Below are 21,566 nucleotides of genomic sequence, written 5' to 3'. Positions count from 1 at the left end.
CAGGCACAAAAACATTTAAATAAAAATGGTTTATTCTCTTTAATATAGTATTTGTTCTATCCATAGCAGAAAAGAGCCTCCATGCCACTCAGTGCTATTATAGCTCTGACCCCAGGCCAGTGCAGCTCCATACTGACCAACACACATCTCACAGCACAACACCAGTGCCAAACTGACCTGGAGTCAGTCTCTGTATCACATCTGACATCAGCTTATTTGAAAACAGGGGAGTTGAGGTGGGTGGGGTGGGGAGCGGGCAGGGATTTCAGGGGGGGCAGTTCTAGGAGGCAATATCACACCTCATAGCTTGGATCCGATACGTTGTGTGTGACTGGGGCCAAGCAACGCTAGTACCCACGTTGTGAAAGATTTAGGTTTTATCCAAGAGTGTTGTGTGTGTTGCAAGTTGGCGTCTTGCTCCAGTATGGCTGTAGACTTGGAGGCAGATCGTTTCTACCACGAAAGGGTCACAAGTTGAGGTAACAAAGGTTTTCCTGGACGGCAAAAAGGAACAGAGACACGATCAAAAGAATGGAAGTCTGGGCTTGTTACAATCTGGGTGTTACAGGTGTGAGAATGTGTACATGTCAGGGTTCTCCCCAGGATTAGTTAACAAGGTGGTGCTGCTGAGCATTTCCTGACATTTCCTGTAATCTACTCAGAAATATTAAAGAATGTTGTTTACATAATGGCGCTGCCAGTCCACCAGGTGGCGATGCTCTAACATTCTTTGGGGAGAACTCTGTGTGTGTGTTACCTCCTCTCTGTCCATCATGTTGCATTGGATCCACTTATTGCCTTGGTGTGTGTGTTGGAGATGGTCTGTTCATTCAGCACTGGATCTGAGGGACACAGAACGTGGTAGTCAGGAGACCATCTCTTTCCAATTCACTCTTCATCACTACAGATCAAAGTTTAAAGGGATGGTGAGAGATTCACTCTTCATCAGTACAGATCAAAGTTTAAAGGGATGGTGAGAGATTCACTCTTATTCAGTACAGAGTAGTTTAAAGGGATGGTGAGAGATTTCTGCAATAAAGTTCTCTGTTACAGTCAGATGAAAAAGGGCTAAAAGGGATACTTCGGGATTTTTGCAATGATGCCCTTTATCTACTGCTAGCATGCTAGCAGATAGCACAATGACTGGAAGTCTATGGGTAACGCTAGTTAGCATTGGCTCGCGAAACTGCCTCCAACTTCCTTCATACTGGACACAGAAACATAGTATCTACAAGTTCAACTGATTATGGGGAAGTACATAAATGACCTCTGACAAAATCCTAAAGTATCCCTTTAACTGGCAAAATCTGGAACCGTCCCTTTAAGCACTGGGTTTGAACGGCTTCTAACTATTTACACAACATCTCGAAGGTAAATTTGCATAAATAATTGCATACTGAACACAGAATGAGTGCACTTCACTGCCTAGCATTGAGTCCATGGACAGGGATGGAGAGAGAGAGAGACAGCAGGAGACACTAGCATTGAGTCCATGGACAGGGATGGAGAGAGAGAGAGACAGCAGGAGAGACACTAGCATTGAGTCCATGGACAGGGATGGAGAGAGAGAGGGACAGCAGGAGAGACACTAGCATTGAGTCCATGGACAGGGATGGAGAGAGAGAGAGACAGCAGGGGAGAGACACTAGCATTGAGTCCATGGACAGGGATGGAGAGAGAGACACTAGCATTGAGTCCATGGACAGGGATGGAGAGAGAGAGGGACAGCAGGAGAGACACTAGCATTGAGTCCATGGACAGGGATGGAGAGAGAGAGAGAGACAGCAGGGGAGAGACACTAGCATTGAGTCCATGGACAGGGATGGAGAGAGAGAGAGACAGCAGGAGAGACACTAGCATTGAGTCCATGGACAGGGATGGAGAGAGAGAGGGACAGCAGGAGAGACACTAGCATTGAGTCCATGGACAGGGATGGAGAGAGAGAGAGACAGCAGGAGAGACACTAGCATTGAGTCCATGGACAGGGATGGAGAGAGAGAGAGACAGCAGGAGAGACACTAGCATTGAGTCCATGGACAGGGATGGAGAGAGAGAGGGACAGCAGGAGAGACACTAGCATTGAGTCCATGGACAGGGATAGAGAGAGAGACAGCAGGGGAGAGACACTAGCATTGAGTCCATGGACAGGGATGGAGAGAGAGACACTAGCATTGAGTCCATGGACAGGGATGGAGAGAGAGACACTAGCATTGAGTCCATGGACAGGGATAGAGAGAGACAGCAAAAGATGGAGGAACGTAGAAAGATGGGATGAGAGTGACACTAGAGTTGAGTGGTGCAGCGCTCTGGTGCTCAACGTCCTAAAAATCGCTCAGCACATTAAATAAACATTTTAAAAACCCGCAGCTCCAAATTCCCTCCATTCATTTTCAAATACGTACAATACTAGTACAATACAATACTGACACACCTACTCAATCAAGGGTTTTTCTTTATTTTTACATTGTAGAATAATAGTGAAGACATCAAAACTATGAAATAATACATATGGAATCATGTAGTTAAAAAAAAGAAAAGAAAGTGTTTAACAAATCAAAATATATTTTATATTGGAGATTCTTCAAAGTAGCCACCCTTCACCTTGACAGCTTTGCACACTCTTGGCATTCTCTCAACCAGCTTCACCTGGAATGCTTTTCCAACAGTCTTTAAGGAGTTCCCACATATGCTGAGCACTTGTTGGCTGCTTTTCCTTCACTCTGCGGTCCAACTCATCCCAAACCATCTCAATTGGGTTGAGGTCAGGTGATTTTGTAGGTCAGGTCATCTGATGCAGCACTCCAATCTCCTTCTTGGTCAAATAGCTCATACACAGCCTGGAGGTGTGTTGGGTCATTGTCCGGTTGAAAAAAACCCACTAAGGCCAAACCAGATGGGATGGCGTTTTGCTGCAGAATGCTGTGGTAGCCATGCTAGTTAAGTGTGCCTTGAATTCTAAATAAATGACAATGTCACCAGCAAAGCACCCCCACATCAACACACCTCCTCCTCCATGCTTCACGGTGGGAACCACACATGCGGACATCCTCCGTTCACCTACTCTACGTCTCAAAAACACAGCGGTTAGAATCAAAAATCTCAAATTTGGACTCATCAGACCAAAGGACAGATTTCCACCAGTCTAATGTCCATTGCTCGTGTTTCTTGGCCCAAGCAAGTCTCTTCTTCTTATTGGTGTCCTTTAGTGGTTTCTTAGCAGCAATTCGACCATGAAGGCCTAATTCACGCAGTCTCCTCTGAACAGTTGATGTTGAGATGTGTCTGTTACTTGAACTCTGAAGCATTCATGTGGGCTGCAATTTGAGAGGCTGCTACCTTTAATGAACTTATCCTCTGCAGCAGAGGTAACTCTTGGTCTTCCATTCCTGTGGCGGCCCTCATGAGAGCCAGTTTCATCATAGCACTAGATGGGTTTTGCGACTGCACTTGAAGACATTTTCAAAGTTCTTCATGTTTCCGTATTGACTGACCATGTCTTAAAGTAATGATGGACTGTCATTTCTCTTTGATTATTTGAGCTGTTCTTGCCATAATATTGACTTGGTCTTTTACCAAATAGGGCTTTCTTCTGTACCTCATGAAGCTGGTTGAGAGAATGCCAAGAGTGTCAAAGGCAAAGGGTGGCAACCTTGAAGAACCTCAAATATAAAATATATTTAGATTTGTTTAACACTTTTTTAGTTAATGCATGATGTGTTATTTGATAGTTTTGATGTCTTCACTATTATTCTACAATGTATAAAAAAAGTAAAAAAGAAAAGAAAAACCCTGGAATAAGTAGGTGTCCAAACTTTTGACTGGTACTGTATATCTACTTTGGTGACTACACACCGTTTGGTTTTGATGTAGGTTATCATAATGGGGCGGCAGGTAGCCTAGTGGTTAGAGCATTGGACTTGTAACCGAAAGGTTGCAAGATCGAATCCCCGAGCTGACAAGGTTCAAATCTGTCGTTCTGCCCCTGAACAAGGCAGTTAACCCACTGTTCCCCGGTAGGCCGTCATTGTAAATAAGAATTTGTTCTTAACTGACTTGCCTAGTTAAATAAAGGAAAAATTAAAATTAGAAGCTTCAACATGTCATCGGCTCCTGAACAAGGACCAAGCTGATGATATGTGGCGGCCATGTTAAAAAACGATTAGCTTTTTCTCCAATCTATTGATGACCAGATACTTCAGTCGTTACTGGCTCTGTTGTGCTCACATTTTACAGTTGATACACAACTTTAGCACTGTTACAAACTTACTCGTATTATTTAATAATAACCTTTATATAAATCATCAATTACAGTGTCCTATTACCTGGTGTACTGATATCTACGTCTGTGTTCATTAGTGGTGGTTGGGATAAATGAATACAACAGAACAGGCCTTATCAAAAGAACAGGGATGAAGGAATTTTTAAACGTGTACCACAGTGAAATTGGAGCGAGACAGAAGGCCAATGTTCGAAAAAAATAAGATCCTCTCCATGCTCCAGCCAAATTAGGGAGGCTCCGCTCCTCTCATATCTTCTGCTGTGTGGGTTTATCTTAAGGGTTTTACACAGGCTACTCAAAAGGAGCTGACATAGGTCCGTTTGGGTCGAGTTCCAAAAATTCTGCCTCACAAATGTTGGTAGAACTACGTATAGAGATGGAAACAGACCTCCGTAGGCTCTGTTAGAGTAGACTGTGTAGACCCCTTTACAGAAGTATGGATGCTGCTGGCCTTAGGTAGACAGACAGACAGGTGTGTATCTTACAGAATTATGGATGCTGCATGGCCTCAGGTAGACAGACAGACAGGTGTGTATCTTACAGAATTATGGATGCTGCATGGCCTCAGGTAGACAGACAGACAGACAGACAGGTGTGTATCTTACAGAAGTATGGATGCTGCATGGCCTCAGCAGCGGTCAGTCTCTGCTGGTGGTCGTAACGTAGCAGCTTGTCCAGCAGGTCCAGGGACTCAGGGGTCACCAGGTGCTGGTTCTCTGTCTGGACAAACTGCTCCCAGCGCTTCCTCGTCTGCCTGGGGGGAGGAGAGGGGGAGGTACTGCTTAAACTGGTCCAATAAGAAACAGGGAGGTACTGCTTAAACTGGTCCAATAAGAAACAGGGAGGTACTGCTTAAACTGGTCCGATAAGAAACACTCATTTTAGTTTAACGTTTCAAAATGTAGCGCTACGGTTGTGCCCGAGGGGTATGTTGACACATCGCTTCACAAGTATCGCCGTCGCCAAGGGAACAAACATCCAATAAAAAGAGAGACTGGGAGGCTAAAATGTGAAGGTGATTGGATCTATACTTTATATTCTATGTCCTTCAGGGTAACACGGAAACAACAGAACACTGGGATGTGGATTTCTACACAATCTATTTCTATCTGAACATTCCACACGGTAGGCGAGCACAGTGGTATGTTCTCCATGTAAACAAACAGTCTTGCCCACCCACTGCACCAAAACAAATCCCAATAGAGACATTGAATACCACCCCAGGAGCCCTGAACAGCAGCCCCTCTCCCCACCTGAGTGACCGTCTGTTTCTGGCATGTCAGTGCTTTGTCAAATTGTTTGGCTTTTCAATGAGCACAAACAGACGTGGGGACCAGGCTAACCCTGTGCTACGCCCCCTAGTGGTACTTACTGTCCCAGCAGGTCTTTGAAACGTGTGTCCAGTTCAATGTGGTACTTGTGTAGGTAGCCAAACAGCTCATCTGTCCCAAGAACCTTAGCGATGCGGACCAGCTGGACACAACATGGGACAGTCAGAGGAACGTTGAGACACACATCTACCATACAGCCACACCTTCTACATCACAGATGAACAGTGTTCATAGTGTGTATTAACGTGGTCATTTAGTTGTAATTATATAACAGGGTTTGTTGACAATAGAAGTGATGTCCTCCTCTCTAGTGGTTGGTTCCACTCCCAATGATGCCATTTCACACTGTGGTATTACATACAAGCATCGTATCATGGACTAGTGTAGTGTGGAGCTGTGTGTGTTATTTACCTGGTCCTAGTTGCCCTGTGTGTGTGTGTGTGTGTGTGTGTGTGTGTGTGTGTGTGTGTGTACCTGATCGTAGTTGTCCTGTTTGTGTGTGTGTGTGTGTGTGTGTGTGTGTGTGTGTGTGTGTGTGTGTGTGTGTACCTGATCGTAATTGCCCTGTTTGTGTGTGTGTGTGTGTGTGTGTGTGTGTGTACCTGATCGTAGTTGCCCTGTTTGTGTGTGTGTGTGTGTGTACCTGATCGTAGTTGTCCTGGCCATGGAAGAATGGCTCTTTCAGGAAGATCATGCTGGCCAACATGCAGCCTAGACTCCACATGTCCAGACTGTAGTCATAAAGCTACAGACACAACAAGGACAATACAGAACGCTGGAAAAATACTCTACAACTCATTTGAAAAATCACAATGTGGTTCATTGAACAATATCCATGTATTGGTACATCTGTAAACATACGACTATTGAACATACTAAATGTTAGCAGGCAGATCAATGTGTTGATGTAACAAGAATTAAAGCAATATGTGCATCATGATGTACTGCAGTGTATGTGGATGTTCACATTGTGTCAGTAGTGTGATAATAACTAGTGTCTACCTGATAGTCCACTAGCAGCTCTGGTCCTTTAAAATAACGGGAGGCCACCCTGACGTTGTATTCCTGAGCTGGGTGGTAGAACTCAGCCAGACCCCAGTCTATGAGACGCAGCTGAGACACACAGACAGCAGAGAGAGAGAGAGAGAGAGAGAGAGAGGGAGGAATTAGAGTTTTTTTTGGCAGTGTGACATCTACAGAAGCATAGCTTCCTGTTTTGCACTATGCTAACCTGCCTTCTAAGCCTTTCAAAATGTCCTGCTGACCCACCAAATAGTGGCTGTATCACAACCGGCCGTGATTGGGAGTCCCATAGGGCGTCGCACAATTGGCCCAGCGCCATCCGGGTTTGGCCGGTGTAGGTCGTCATTGTAAATAAGAATTTGTTCTTAACCGACTTGCCTAGTTAAATAAAAGGTTAAATAAATAAATAAAACATCTTGGCCTTCAGCTTTGTGTTCTGCTGCTGCAGCTCCATTACTGCCACCTGGTGGCTAAACAGAACTATGACAGCCCAGCCCCACCCTGCAACCCCACCCCCCACCCACTCCATCTTCACAGCGTTTTGGTGCCATAACGTGACCCATTTAACACCTTCTGAAGTTTCCTCTCTGGATGAGACCCAATTATCTCTTCTTCCTCCCAACGTGTGACCTTGTTTACTTCCCTTCACTGATTCTAAAGGAAACCACAAGTATAAGAAATATGGTGGGAACTACCTATGCATCCACCAATCCAATGCCATTACATTACATTAGTGAGAAGATTACTGCTTACTGCTGAATTCGTGTAGCAAAACAACGTAAGCTTGCGAGACTTGCGGACGGTTGTAAGAGGTAAAAATCGAGTGTACACTTCAGGTGATATATTTGGGACGCACATTCTGTGACCCTCCTGATAAAAACAACAGTGTTGATGCTCTGCTTTTGACCCAGGAGAAATGAGCTGCAGCTACGGCTGCTATGAGGCCAGCTATTTGGGAAACACTGGCCTAGATTAGTAGGGAACAGGGGCAGGAATGGTGTTTATCATAACATCATGTTAAAAATGGGCTTCTTCTATAGAAATAGGTCCCGCCTCTCGCTAAATAGTCGAAAGCAGATTATTCAGTAGATGTTCCTACCGGTCCTAGACTATGTCGACATCTATATCAGGGGTTTCCAACCCTGTTCCTGGAGAGCTACCCTCCTGTAGGTTAACCCCAACCCTGTTCCTGGAGAGAGCTACCCTCCTGTAGGTTTTAACTCCAACCCTGTTCCTGGAGAGAGCTACCCTCCTGTAGGTTTTAACTCCAACCCTGTTCCTGGAGAGCTACCCTCCTGTAGGTTTTAACTCCAACCCTGTTCCTGGAGAGAGCTACCCTCCTGTAGGTTTTAACTCCAACCCTGTTCCTGGAGAGCTACCCTCCTGTAGGTTTTAACTCCAACCCTGTTCCTGGAGAGCTACTCTCCTGTAGGTTTTAACTCCAACCCTGTTCCTGGAGAGCTACCCTCCTGTAGGTTTTAACTCCAACCCTGTTCCTGGAGAGCTACCCTCCTGTAGGTTAACCCCAACCCTGTTCCTGGAGAGCTACCCTCCTGTAGGTTTTAACTCCAACCCTGTTCCTGGAGAGCTACCCTCCTGTAGGTTTTAACTCCAACCCTGTTCCTGGAGAGCTACCCTCCTGTAGGTTAACTCCAACCCTGTTCCTGGAGAGCTACCCTCCTGTAGGTTTTAACTCCAACCCTGTTCCTGGAGAGCTACCCTCCTGTAGGTTTTAACTCCAACCCTGTTCCTGGAGAGCTACCCTCCTGTAGTTTTTAACTCCAACCCTGTTCCTGGAGAGCTACCCTCCTGTAGGTTTTAACTCCAACCCTGTTCCTGGAGAGCTACCCTCCTGTAGTTTTTAACTCCAACCCTGTTCCTGGAGAGCTACCCTCCTGTAGGTTTTAACTCCAACCCTGTTCCTGGAGAGCTACCCTCCTGTAGGTTTAAACTCCATCCCTGTTCCTGGAGCGCTACCCTCCTGTAGGTTTTAACTCCAACCCTGTTCCTGGAGAGCTACCCTCCTGTAGGTTTTAACTCCAACCCTGTTCCTGGAGAGCTACCCTCCTGTAGGTTTTAACTCCAACCCTGTTCCTGGAGAGCTACCCTCCTGTAGTTTTTAACTCCAACCCTGTTCCTGGAGAGCTACCCTCCTGTAGGTTTTAACTCCAACCCTGTTCCTGGAGAGCTACCCTCCTGTAGGTTTAAACTCCATCCCTGTTCCTGGAGCGCTACCCTCCTGTAGGTTTTAACTCCAACCCTGTTCCTGGAGAGCTACCCTCCTGTAGGTTTTAACTCCAACCCTGTTCCTGGAGAGCTACCCTCCTGTAGGTTTTAACTCCAACCCTGTTCCTGGAGAGCTACCCTCCTGTAAGGTTTTAACTCCAACCCTGTTTCTGGAGAGATATCCTCCTGTAGGTTTTAACCCAAACCCTGTTCCTGGAGAGAGACCCTCCTGTAGGTTTTAACTCCAACCCTGTTCCTGGAGAGATACCCTCCTGTAGGTTTTAACTCCAACCCTGTTCCTGGAGAGCTACTCTCCTGTAGGTTTTAACTCCAACCCTGTTCCTGGAGAGCTACTCTCCTGTAGGTTTTAACTCCAACCCTGTTCCTGGAGAGCTACTCTCCTGTAGGTTTTAACTCCAACCCTGTTCCTGGAGAGCTACCCTCCTGTAAGGTTTTAACTCCAACCCTGTTCCTGGAGAGCTACCCTCCTGTAGGTTAACTCCAACCCATATAAGACATATACACTAAACGCAACATGTAAGTGTTGGTTCACAACCACAGACCACGTGTATTGTGCCGTGTGGTCTGCTGATGTCAACGTTGTGAACAGAATGCCCCATAGTGGCGGTGGGGTTATGGTATGGGCAGGCATAACCTATGGTATGGGCAGGCATAAGCTACGAACACAATTGCATCTTATCAATGGCAATTTGAATGCACAGAGATACCGTGACGAGATCCTGAGGTCCGTTGTCGTGCCATTCATTCACCGCCATCACCTCATGTTTCAGCATGATCATGCACAGCCCCATGTTGCAAGGATCTGTCCACAATTCCTGGAAGCTGAAAATGTCCCACTTCTTCCATGGCCTGCATACTCAGAAATGTCACCCACTGAGCATGTTTGGGATGCTCTAGATCGACAGCGTGTTCCAGTTCTCGCCAATATCCAGCAACATCGCAAAGCCATTGAAGAGGAGTGGTACAACATTCTACTGGCCACAATCAACAGCCTGATCAACTCTATGCGAAGGAGATGTGTCACGCTGCATGAGTCAAATTGTGGTCACACCAGATACTGACTGGATTTCTGATCCACACCCCTACGTTTCCTTTAAGGTATCTGTGACCAACAGATACACATCTGTATTCCCAGTCATGTAAAATCCATAGATTAATGCGTAATGAATTAATTTCAATGGACTGATTCCCTTATATGAACTAACTCAGTAAAATCTTTGAAATTGTTGCATGTTGCGTCGATATTTTTTTTCAGTATAGATTCAAAAGGTTGTCAAGATGGGGAAAGGTCTGTCCGTAATAAAGAGACGCTCTGCTTTTTTGACACCACACAAAGCCTGCAGGCTCTAGTTTGATCTCATCTTGATTATTGTCCAGTCGTGTGGTCAAGTGCAGCAAAGAAAGACCTAGTTAAGCTGCAGCTGGTCCAGAACAGAGCGGCACGTCTTGCTCTTCATTGTAATCAGAGGGCTGATATTAATACTATGCATGTCAGTCTCTCTTGGATAAGAGTTTGATAAAGACTGACTATGTCTAACATCTTGTTTTTATAAGAAATATTCATGTGTTGGAAATTCCAAATTGTTTACATAGTCAATTTACACACAGCACTGACACACACATCTACCCCACCAGACATGCCACCAGGGGTCTTTTCACAGTCCCCAGGTCCAGAACTAATTCAAGGAAAACGGTATTATACAGAGCCATGAAACTACCTTCCATCTTATACAGTGCAAGTTAACAGCAAACCTGGTAAAAAACAGATAAAGCAACACTTCCCGACACAATGCCTCTTCCCTCATGGCACCTACACTGACGTACGTGTGACTGACACACACACACACACACACACACACACGTGTTTATGTTTTGAGATGTATGTAAATTGTAAAGTCTTTTGTCTTTAAAAGGTATTTTGTGTCATGTAAGACCCCGTTTTTTTTTTTTTCTCTCTCTCTCTCTCTCTAACCATAAAACCGATTAACCATAAAACAGGCAAAGAAAGCTTCAATACAGGACCAAGATCGAATCCTACTACACCGGTTCTGACTCTCGTTGGATTGTGGCAGGGCTCGTAAACTGTCAATGATTACAAAGGGAAACCCGGCCACGAGCTGCCCAGTGACACAAGCGTACCAGACTAGCTAAATACCTTCTATGCTAGCGCCGAGGCAAGCAACACTGAACCATGCATTAAAGAACACGCTGTTCCGGATGTCGTAGCCGATGTGAACAAGACCTTAAAAACAGGTCAACATTCACAAGGCCGAAGGTCCTAACGGATTAGCAGGACACCAACTCAGAGCATGCACTGACCAGCTGGCAAGTCTTCACTGACATTTTCAACCTCTCATCCGACCCAGTCAGTAATACCTACATGTTTCAAGCAGACCACTATAGAACCCTGTGCCCAAGAACACTAAGGTCACCTGTCTAAATGACTACCGCCCCGTAGCACTCATCTGTAGTCACGAAATGCTTTGATAGGCTGGTCATGGCTCACAACACCATCATCACAGACACCGTGGACCCACTCTATTTCGCATACCGCCCCAACAGATGACGCAATCTTTATTGCCCTCCACACTGCCCTCTCCTGGACAAAAAGAACACCTACATGAGAATGCTATTCATTGACTACAGCTCAGCGTTCAACACCATAGTTCCATCCGATCTCCATAACTAAGCTAAGGACCCTGGGACTAAACACCTCCCTCTGCAATTGGGTCCTGTACTTCCTGGCGGGCCGCCCCCAGGTGGTGAGGGTAGGCAACATGTGCCACCCTGACCCTCAACATGGGGGCCCCTCAGGGGTGCGTGCATTGTCCCATCCTGTACTCCCTGTTCACCCATGATTGCGTGGCTGTGCGCGACTCCAACACCATCATTAAGTTTACAGACGACACGACTGTGGTAGGACTGATCACTGACGACGATGAGACAGCCTGCACGTTCCATAAAACATCCTCCCTGTGTGGCTCAGTTGGTAGAGCACAGAGCAACACCAGAGTAATGGGTTCAATTCCCACAGTGGACCAGTTCCAAAAAAACAATGTATGCACTCACTACTGTAAGTGGCTCTGGATAAGGGCGTCTGTTAACTAACGTAAATTAGCAGGAAAACATAGTTGTCAATAGCGCGACGCACAAGCGAGCGGTTTCACGTGACAGATTAAAATATCCTGTTAGAAATGTAGGAAGAGGGGAGATCTAATATGCAACAACTAGCACGGGTCGCTAATATGACCAGGATTATCAACAACTAGCACGGGTCGCTAATATGACTAGGATTATCAACAACTACCACGGGTCGCTAATATGACCAGGATTATCAACAACTATCACGGGTCGCTAATATGACCAGGATTGTCAACAACTACCACGGGTCGCTAATATGACCAGGATTATCAACAACTAGCACGGGTCGCTAATATGACCAGGATTACCAACAACTACCACGGGTCGCTAATATGACCAGGATTGTCAACAACTAGCACGGGTCGCTAATACCACCAGGATTGTGCCTTTGGCTACTGGACAACGAAAGAAACAATGGCGTGAAATGGTGTGGTTGACTAGGCTACTTTGAAGCAAGGTAAGACAGGCCTCATATGTAGTAAAAAACATTAAAGTCTCAAACAATGAAGTGAATGTTTTCTAAACGCTCACTGCATAGTGGTGTGAGGTGACGATGAAGACTGCCTCCAGCTCACTGCATAGTGGTGTGAGGTGACGATGAAGACTGCCTCCAGCTCACTGCATAGTGGTGTGAGGTGACGATGAAGACTGCCTCCAGCTCACTGCATAGTGGTGTGAGGTGACGATGAAGACTGCCTCCAGCTCACTGCATAGTGGTGTGAGGTGATGATGAAGAATGCCTCCAGCTCACTGCATAGTGGTGTGAGGTGACGATGAAGACTGCCTCCAGCTCACTGCATAGTGGTGTGAGGTGACGATGAAGACTGCCTCCAGCTCACTGCATAGTGGTGTGAGGTGACGATGAAGACTGCCTCCAGCTCACTGCATAGTGGTGTGAGGTGATGATGAAGACTGCCTCCAGCTCACTGCATAGTGGTGTGAGGTGATGATGAAGACTGCCTCCAGCTCACTGCATAGTGGTGTGAGGTGACGATGAAGAAGCCTGCCTCCCGTTGCCGTTGGAGATGCTGCCTGACAGACTGTCCCCTCAAAGGCTCTGTATGTGTACGGTGTGATAAGATGCATAACGAATATACTGTACTACACTCACCTATTGAATTCCACTAAATTAACCTATAGACCGATAGGCATGACTAGTTAAATGTGTTTCCATCGACTGGTATTTCCGTCAATTAATAGGCAAAAAAAAAAGTATTATTTCGAAATGGGATCTTCTTCTACCAGACAATTGGCCGTTGCCAATCATATCAGTTTTCAACAACAAAAATGTAAATTGGCCAAAAGTCGGCTAACGGAAACCCTGTACACAACAGTTAAACGGCTAACCGGACTATTTGCATCGACTCCCTTGTTTGCACTTACATTCTTCCACTGGCTCTATGCACACTCACTGGCCTGTAGCCACACACTGCTACTGTATTATCTATCCTGCCTTTTACCCCTAGTTACCCCCTAGTTACCCCCTACTTACCACCTAGTTACATACATGTACATTGCCTTCAGAAAGTATTCTGATCACATGACACATGGCTTCCATGACTTGTTGTTGTGTTACAGCCTGAATTCAACATGGATTACATTATATCACTCATCTACATACCATAGCCAATAACAACAAAGTGAAGGGGGAATGACACTTTTTCAAAATGTATTGAAAATGAAACCGAAATATCTAATTTACATAAGTATATTGGAACCGGTACTCCTTGTATGAAGCCTTGTTCTTGTTATTTTACTCATCTTTTAAAAAAAACGTTTTAACTCTGCATTGTTGGGAAAGGGCTCGTAAATAAGAATTTCACAGTAAAGTCTACACCTGTTGTACTCATAACATAAAATGTTATTTGATTTTTTTTGCGGGTCGACTAGTTTTAGTGCTCATCACTACATTCTCTACCGTAAAGTTGGTTGGTCGTCTCTTGATATCATGTAGGTTGATACGTTGCTGTGTTTTCATTCATAAAGCCCTTTTTACAAACAACTCCCACTGTTCCTACCATCATTACTAACCTCTAGACATGACTGGATAAACAACTCCCACTGTACCTAACATCATTACTAACCTCTAGACATGACTGGATAAGTCTGGAAAATTAATTCTGTCTGTACTGAGTTAGGTAAACCAGCTTTTAGTTATTTCTCCACTGTATTTGTGGAACAATATTCAAAATGTGATGTTTTGGTGTCTCTGGGTCAATTCAGGAAGCTGCTTGAGGACATTATTACCGATTAATGTGTTTGTTTTTTATGAGCATGTTTTTCATCTGTAAAAGAAACCTTGATCTCAGTAAGACTCCCTGAAAAAAATAAAGGATAAATATATATATATATTTTTTTTTTTTACCTTGTAGAGAACCAGGACATAAAGAGAATATTGTTTTGGGGGCGGGCCAAATTCCATCATGTATGAATAGAGGATGTCAGCAAAACCAGAAATCCTGATTAAATCAGGAAATGAAGAAACCCCCAACCCTGACAGAGGGAGAGTTTGATGTTTCTCCCAGGACTCTCCAGATTGTATCTCAATGAGAATAACTTGTTTAAATAAAGATGATCGTATCGCTACCTTTCTCATCTGGTGGTCGATCATGACGTTGTGTGGTTTGACATCCCTGTGCATGATCCCCATGCTATGGCAGTAGTCCAGAGCCTGTAGGAGACGACACAAAGGACATCACAGTCTAGACGACACAGTCTTTATCTGAAGACTCGTTTCAGGCCCTCTTGACCCCCCAAAAAATGTCAATGGAAACAAATTGAAGCCAAATGATTTGAGAAGTGGGATGCAACAGAGCCAAGCAACCTGCCTGTTTCCCTTACCTTGAGAAGCTCGTACACATAGAAACGGATATCAAAGTCTGTTAACTTCTGGTAAAGCTCCTGTGAATGAGATGAAACAAAGGTTCACTACAGTGCATTTGGAAAGTATTCATAGCACTTGACTTTTTCCACATTTTGTTACAGCCTGATTCTAAAATGTATTAAAGAAACAAACATGTCCTCAACCTAAACATAATACCCCGTAATGACATAGGAAAAAATTTCAACAACAAAAATGTTTGCAAATTTTAAATTAAAATAAAATCAGACCCTTTGCCATCAGACCCGTGGCTATGAGACTCAAAATTGAGCTCAGGTGCATCCTGTTTCCATTGATCATCCTTGAGATGTTTCTACAGCTTGATTTGAGTCCACCTGTGGTAAATTCAGTTGATTGGACATGATTTGGAAAGGCCCACACCTGTCTATATAAGGTCCCACAGTTGACAGTGCAAGTCAGAGCAAAAACCAAGCCATGAGGTCGAAGGAATTGTCCGTAGAGCTCCGAGACAGGATGGTGTCGAGGCACAGATCTGGGGAATGGTACCAAAACATTTCTGCAGCATTGAAGGTCCCCAAGAACACAGTGGTCTCCATCATTCTTAATTGAAAGAAATTTGGAACAAACACGACTCTTCCTAGAGCTGGCCGCGGGCTAAACTGAGCAATCGGGGGAGAAGGGCCTTGGTCAGGGAGGTGACCAAGAACCCGATGGTCACTCTGACAGAGCTCCAAAGTTCCTCTATGGCGATGGGAGAACCTTCTAGAAGGACAACCATCTCTGCAGCACTCCACCAATCAGGCCTTTACAGTAGAGTGGCCAGACAGAAGCCACTCCTCAGTAAAAGGCACATGACAGTTTGCCAAAAGGCACCTAAAGATGAAACCAATATTTAACCGATTGGCCTGAATGCCAAGCGTCACATCTGGAGGAAACCTTGCACCATCCCTACAGCGAGGAATGGTGGTGGCAGCATCATGCTGTGGGGATGTTTTTAAGCAGCAGGGACTGGAAGACTAGTCAGGATCGAGGGAAAGCTGAACGGAGCAAAGTACAGAGAGATCCTTGATGAAAACCTGCTCCAGAGCACTGAGGACCTCAGCCTGGGGCAAAGGTTCACCTTCCAACAGGACAACAACTCAAAGCACACAGCCAAGACAACGCAGGAGTGGCTTCGGGACAAGTCTCAATGTCCTTGAGTGGCCCAGCCAGAGCCCAGACTTGAACCTGATCGAACGTCTCTGTTAAGACCTGAAAATAGCTGTGCAGCAACGCCTCCCATCCAACCTGACAAAGCTAGAGAAGATCTGCAGAGAAGAATGGGAGAAACTCCACTAATACAGGTGTGCCAAGCTTGTAGCATCATACCCAAGAAGACTCGAGGCTGTAATCGCTGCCAAAGGTGCTTCAACAAAGTACTGAGTAAAGGGTCTGAATACTTATGTAAATGTGCTAGTTTTTTTTGTTTTATAAAAAATTCAAAACATTTGTTTTTGCTTTGTCATTATGGGATACTGTGTTCACATTGTATTTTTTTCTTCAAATGAAATCAATTTTAGAATAATGCTGTAACAAAATGTGGAAAAAGTCAAGGGGTCTGAATACTTTGAATGCACTGTACTTTCAAAATGTTTACAGATTAAAATGTATGTTATATGATATCAGTATATTTTCATGTCTGTTAACTTTTCAAACAGACAATTACCTTAGAGAGAGATCAGTACCTTTACATTATTTTTTTGTAGTAGTTTCACATGAATGCATGATATTCACCAAACATCAGTACCTTAAAATCTGTGTTATTGATGCACTCAAAGACAAGTGCCGGCGTTCTAGACTGCAGAGAGACAAGATGGGAGAATTCATCCTTGATTATTAAAGAATAAAGAAGACGGCAGAGAGAAAGTTCTATTGTTGAGGACATAGAATCACACATTTCAACAACAGCAGAGCAGCACACCACTAAAGGCAAATAAACTGATGGTAGAGACATTACAATGAAAACAGTCTCACACTCATCTCTCTCTTTGCTTGTGGATTTATCACCAACATTGTCCAAATAGCCTTCATCAGGGGGTTCTCTCATTCTAGAGTTTAACTTTGCTGATAGTGGGCTTTGACTTACTATGACTGTGATAGGTGGTTGTCTTACCTAGCTAAGATGAATAATTTAACATTTTTACATTTAAGTCATTTAGCAGACGCTCTTATCCAGAGCGACTTACAAATTGGTGCATTCACCTTATGACATCCAGTGGAACAGCCACTTTACAATAGTGCATCTAAATCTTTTAAGGGGGGGGGGGGGGGGTCAGAAGGATTACTTTATCCTATCCTAGGTATTCCTTAAAGAGGTGGGGTTTCAGGTGTCTCCGGAAAGTGGTGATTGACTCCGCTGTCCTGGCGTCGTGAGGGAGTTTGTTCCACCATTGGGGTGCCAGAGCGGCGAACAGTTTTGACTGGGCTGAGCGGGAACTGTACTTCCTCAGTGGTAGGGAGGCGAGCAGGCCAGAGGTGGATGAACGCAGTGCCCTTGTTTGGGTGTAGGGCCTGATCAGAGCCTGAAGGTACTGAGGTGCCGTTCCCCTCACAGCTCCGTAGGCAAGCACCATGGTCTTGTAGCGGATGCGAGCTTCAACTGGAAGCCAGTGGAGAGAGCGGAGGAGCGGGGTGACGTGAGAGAACTTGGGAAGGTTGAACACCAGACGGGCTGCGGCGTTCTGGATGAGTTGTAGGGGTTTAATGGCACAGGCAGGGAGCCCAGCCAACAGCGAGTTGCAGTAATCCAGACGGGAGATGACAAGTGCCTGGATTAGGACCTGCGCCGCTTCCTGTGTGAGGCAGGGTCGTACTCTGCGAATGTTGTAGAGCATGAACCTACAGGAACGGGCCACCGCCTTGATGTTATTTGAGAACGACAGGGTGTTGTCCAGGATCACGCCAAGGTTCTTAGCGCTCTGGGAGGAGGACACAATGGAGTTGTCAACCGTGATGGCGAGATCATGGAACGGGCAGTCCTTCCCCGGGAGGAAGAGCAGCTCCGTCTTGCCGAGGTTCAGCTTGAGGTGGTGATCCGTCATCCACACTGATATGTCTGCCAGACATGCAGAGATGCGATTCGCCACCTGCGATTCGCCACCCGCCACCACAGAAATGAATGCACTAACTGTGATTGGCTCTGGATTAGAGTCTGCTAAATAACTGAAATGTAAATCTGTTAGTCAGCACCTCACTGTGACGGTGTGGGCTCATTAATTCCCTTTTCATGGAGGGGAGGTCACACCCCTAAATGCAAATAAACATGCACCCAATGGAGTACTGGGACTGACCAGAGAGACCACAGAAATATAATCTATAGAATGGAGTACTGGGGCTGACCAGAGAGACCACAGAAATATAATCTATAGAATGGAGTACTGGGGCTGACCAGAGAGACCACAGAAATATAATCTATAGAATGGAGTACTGGGGTTGACCAAAGAGACCACAGAAATATAATCTATAGAATGGAGTACTGGGGCTGACCAGAGAGACCACAGAAATATAATCTATAGAATGGAGTACTGGGGTTGACCAAAGAGACCACAGAAATATAATCTATAGAATGGAGTACTGGGGTTGACCAAAGAGACCACAGAAATATAATCTATAGAATGGAGTACTGGGGCTGACTAGCGAGACCACATAAATGGAATCTATAGTATGTAATACTGGAGCTGACCGGAGAGACCATAGAAATATAATTTATAGGATAGTGTATTGGGGCTGACCGGAGAGACCACATAAATGGAATCTATAGAACAGGCCAAGTCATTGATGTCATTATGGGACGACTGGCAGCCATTGCGAGTTTACCAGTGAATGTGATTGCTAGAAGCTCTAAGCCCCTTCTAGAGATGATATTTCTACTAGAGAGACATACCACAGGATCCTTCACTGTGTCCACCAGGCGGATGATGTTGGTTCCACCACGCAGGTTCTCTAGGATTTTAATCTCTCGCTTGATCTTCTTCTTCTTGACAGGCTGAAACAAGAGATCAATCCTTTCCAGACTTAACACAACAAAAAGACCCTCAAAGCCTCAACCAGACAAGGTTGTATTCTCCTAGAACCAAACGGAAAACAATTGGACCCGAAAACGGGGTGAAACTTAACTCTACACACTCCATTGGGTGTGTGCACTAATGAACATGACCCTGTTCAACTGAAGCCAATAGAAGGCCAACTGTTTTAAGCAGGGACCACATGCCTAGGTTGAGGAGCCCATTACCTTCATTGTATACACCTACGGAAAAACATTCAAAAACACATAAAATGACAGCAGCTCACCTTGAGGATTTTAACCACCACTTTCTCATTGTTGCTGACGTTGACGGCTTCAAACACCTCGCTGTATTTCCCTCGGCCCAGCTTACGCACCAACTGGTAGTTGTCCTGATTACTGCAGAGAGAAGAACAAGAGAATCCTGAGAAGAGACCAGCGGGAAATGGTAGGAGTACATGCATGCAGGAAGGTTATCATCAGACAGGATTATCTAGAGGGGATAATACACATTTACAACAGGGTTCTCCTAACTCCTGTCCTGAAGAGCAACTGAGTGATAAACAGACGTTTGATCAAACCCTGTAGGCTTGGAATGAAAGCGTGCACACACAACTCTTCAGAATTAGAGAACCCTAGTAACTAACAGTTAGTAGAATAGCTGCATCCTTCTTTACCTCCAGCTTGGCACGTGTGCATCGTAGTCCCAGTAGTCCCTGGTCTTCTGCGTGTTGACATCGGTGTAGACCCGAGCTTTACTGCTGACCGTAGGAGGGGGCATCGCGAGCTTGGACGCCCGGTGCTGATGGGGCTCACCTTCCACAACAATACTACTCTTCTTGGCGCGAAATTGGAAGGCAGGGCACCGACTTTCAGGGACCCTAGATTTAGTTAACTCCGTGTAAGATGGCTTAACATTGGGTTGGGCTACTTTCGTCCGTAGTTGGTGACCGCAGTCGGCAGCACTTGCTGTGCGGATTGTCAAAGTTACGACGAGCGAGTGCCTGATGCACCTGAACAGCCTGTTTGGCAAGATGCTATGGTGGACCGCCAGTTTCAGGGAGGCGGCAGGAGAAAGGGGAAAGAGGATGAGGTAGACTAACACAACTGGCAATAAGGATTCAATATCGGACAGCTAGCTAGTAACTCAAATCGAGAAATGGTTTAAAAAGCAATTTACGAGGCCGAGAGCTGGGCAAGCTAATTGAATTTGACAGACCCCTCTGGTATAAGCAAGATACGTTAGCTAGTTAGCCTAGATGCTAACCAGCTAAGTTGGGCCCCCGTGTTCATCACAATACTAACGTAAACGAATACGATAAGCCAACATAAGTACAATATCAAACAGCAAGCTTGAGTGGCGATAATAAGTTAACAATGGTCAGTTGGTTTAGAAAAGACGTGAAATCCGTCTCGCTACATGTACGTTACTGTAGAAATGATTGTCGTTAGCTAGCCTGCTACTGTTAGCTAGCTAGCAGCGCACTCGGGTAGGAAGTCCAGCGACATGCATTTTGGGCTTGCGGTGGCACCCTCTCCAGGGCGCAAAGTTCGAGGAAAATGCCTGAGAATATTACACTTGAAACCGCTGAATATGTTTTTGAGTCTGGCTAATGGGTTTAGCTAAATATTCATTCTAAGAAGACTCCGTCGTTCAAGTCGTAGCTGCTGCGACTCCGTTGCAACAAAAACATCACCCGGAAGTAGTCGCCAGTGACCCCTCCAAACGCAACATTGTAGCCACTATTGGAGTTGTCTATGTAGCGGCCCAAAGATCACTACTGTCGCGGTTACTGGCCGCATTCTAACCGACCGGGGTTATTTTGTAGCGGGTTTCGTTTGAAGATATATCACAAATTTCTAACCTAGCAATTGCTTTATTGAAACATAACTATATATTATTTGACTAAGTAAATGTATATCACCCTTCTGGCAAATATCTAGTGAAAGCCTGAAATACGTACCAAAATAGTCACCTGATCACTCTCAATATTCACATGTAGTTTCCTTTCAGGTTAGGTGTGTTGTAATTCCACCTCGGTACCTAATAATAAAAAAATGTGCACCTTGTGGACAACACTTCCATGTGCATTGACGTATTGTGTTTATGTATGAGACAATTTCCTGTTTTTTGTCAAGAACTTCCTGTTAAGAGGACTAGTAGTACTTTGCCCCTCTCGAGTGTGTGGTAAGTTACTGTCCAGTGTATTTAAGCAAACACAAATACTGTAAAACAATAATATTGTAAGATTCGTTTATTTTGTTAGTGCAGTGTGTATATGAACATGATATACTGTACATATCATTCAAGATTGAATGTAGCCTACACAGATTAAGCCACAGACTGATGTCATCATCTATATCTCCCAGTTGACAAAGATTGAGGGCAGCAGAGGCAGAAGCACAGACCAGGACATATTTGACCAGCATTGGCATGCAGAAGGCTTAGGCCTGTCGAGCGCATCAAAACCATGATGCATCGTGGGGAAATTGTGACCGGACCTGCAACTAACATTTGACTAGTTAATTATGATTCAAGGTGATTTGTAGATTAGTCAGTCACACCTTTAAAAAAAAAAATGGCTGCAATGTCAAACACGCTCATAGCCTAACTGCAGACACAAGTGCTTGACTACCTCATCATCCCACCCAGTTCAAACA

General features: G+C 45.1%; 1 protein-coding gene across 3 annotated transcripts; it reads right to left on the bottom strand.

The window, feature by feature from the left end:
• Positions 1 to 10: 10 nt before the first annotated feature.
• Positions 11 to 21,000, bottom strand: LOC120024986 (casein kinase II subunit alpha'-like). Of its 3 annotated transcripts, XM_038969393.1 has the most exons (13): positions 20,870 to 21,000; positions 19,583 to 19,786; positions 19,193 to 19,304; positions 18,786 to 18,887; positions 16,650 to 16,700; positions 14,863 to 14,922; positions 14,609 to 14,692; positions 6,613 to 6,723; positions 6,254 to 6,355; positions 5,652 to 5,752; positions 4,885 to 5,033; positions 758 to 842; positions 11 to 494 (listed from the first exon to the last, which is right to left on the bottom strand). In XM_038969393.1, exons 2-12 carry the CDS (start codon positions 19,684 to 19,686, stop codon positions 772 to 774), a joined length of 1,047 nt encoding a protein of 348 aa, XP_038825321.1. In that variant the 5' UTR covers positions 19,687 to 19,786; positions 20,870 to 21,000; the 3' UTR covers positions 11 to 494; positions 758 to 771. The 3 variants fall into 3 exon arrangements, with proteins under 3 accessions (XP_038825321.1, XP_038825320.1, XP_038825322.1); XM_038969392.1 differs by lacking the exon at positions 20,870 to 21,000 and having other exon boundaries at positions 19,583 to 20,849; XM_038969394.1 differs by lacking the exons at positions 16,650 to 16,700; positions 20,870 to 21,000 and having other exon boundaries at positions 19,583 to 20,849.
• Positions 21,001 to 21,566: the final 566 nt, after the last annotated feature.

This window comes from Salvelinus namaycush, chromosome 30 (assembly GCF_016432855.1).
Source record: "Salvelinus namaycush isolate Seneca chromosome 30, SaNama_1.0, whole genome shotgun sequence".
Lineage (NCBI taxonomy): Eukaryota > Metazoa > Chordata > Actinopteri > Salmoniformes > Salmonidae > Salvelinus > Salvelinus namaycush.
This window is presented reverse-complemented; position numbering and strand designations above follow the sequence as displayed.

What these genes read in the sequence shown, in the direction of transcription:
- LOC120024986 (XM_038969393.1), bottom strand. Translation starts at nt 19,686, where the DNA reads ATGCCCCCTCCTACGGTCAGCAGTAAAGCTCGGGTCTACACCGATGTC. An exon ending in ATGTGTACGAGCTTCTCAAG is followed by an intron (nt 14,693 to 14,862) that starts GTAAGGGAAACA and finishes CGTCTCCTACAG; the next exon opens with GCTCTGGACTACTGCCATAG. An exon ending in AGCTGCTAGTGGACTATCAG is followed by an intron (nt 6,356 to 6,612) that starts GTAGACACTAGT and finishes TTGTGTCTGTAG; the next exon opens with CTTTATGACTACAGTCTGGA.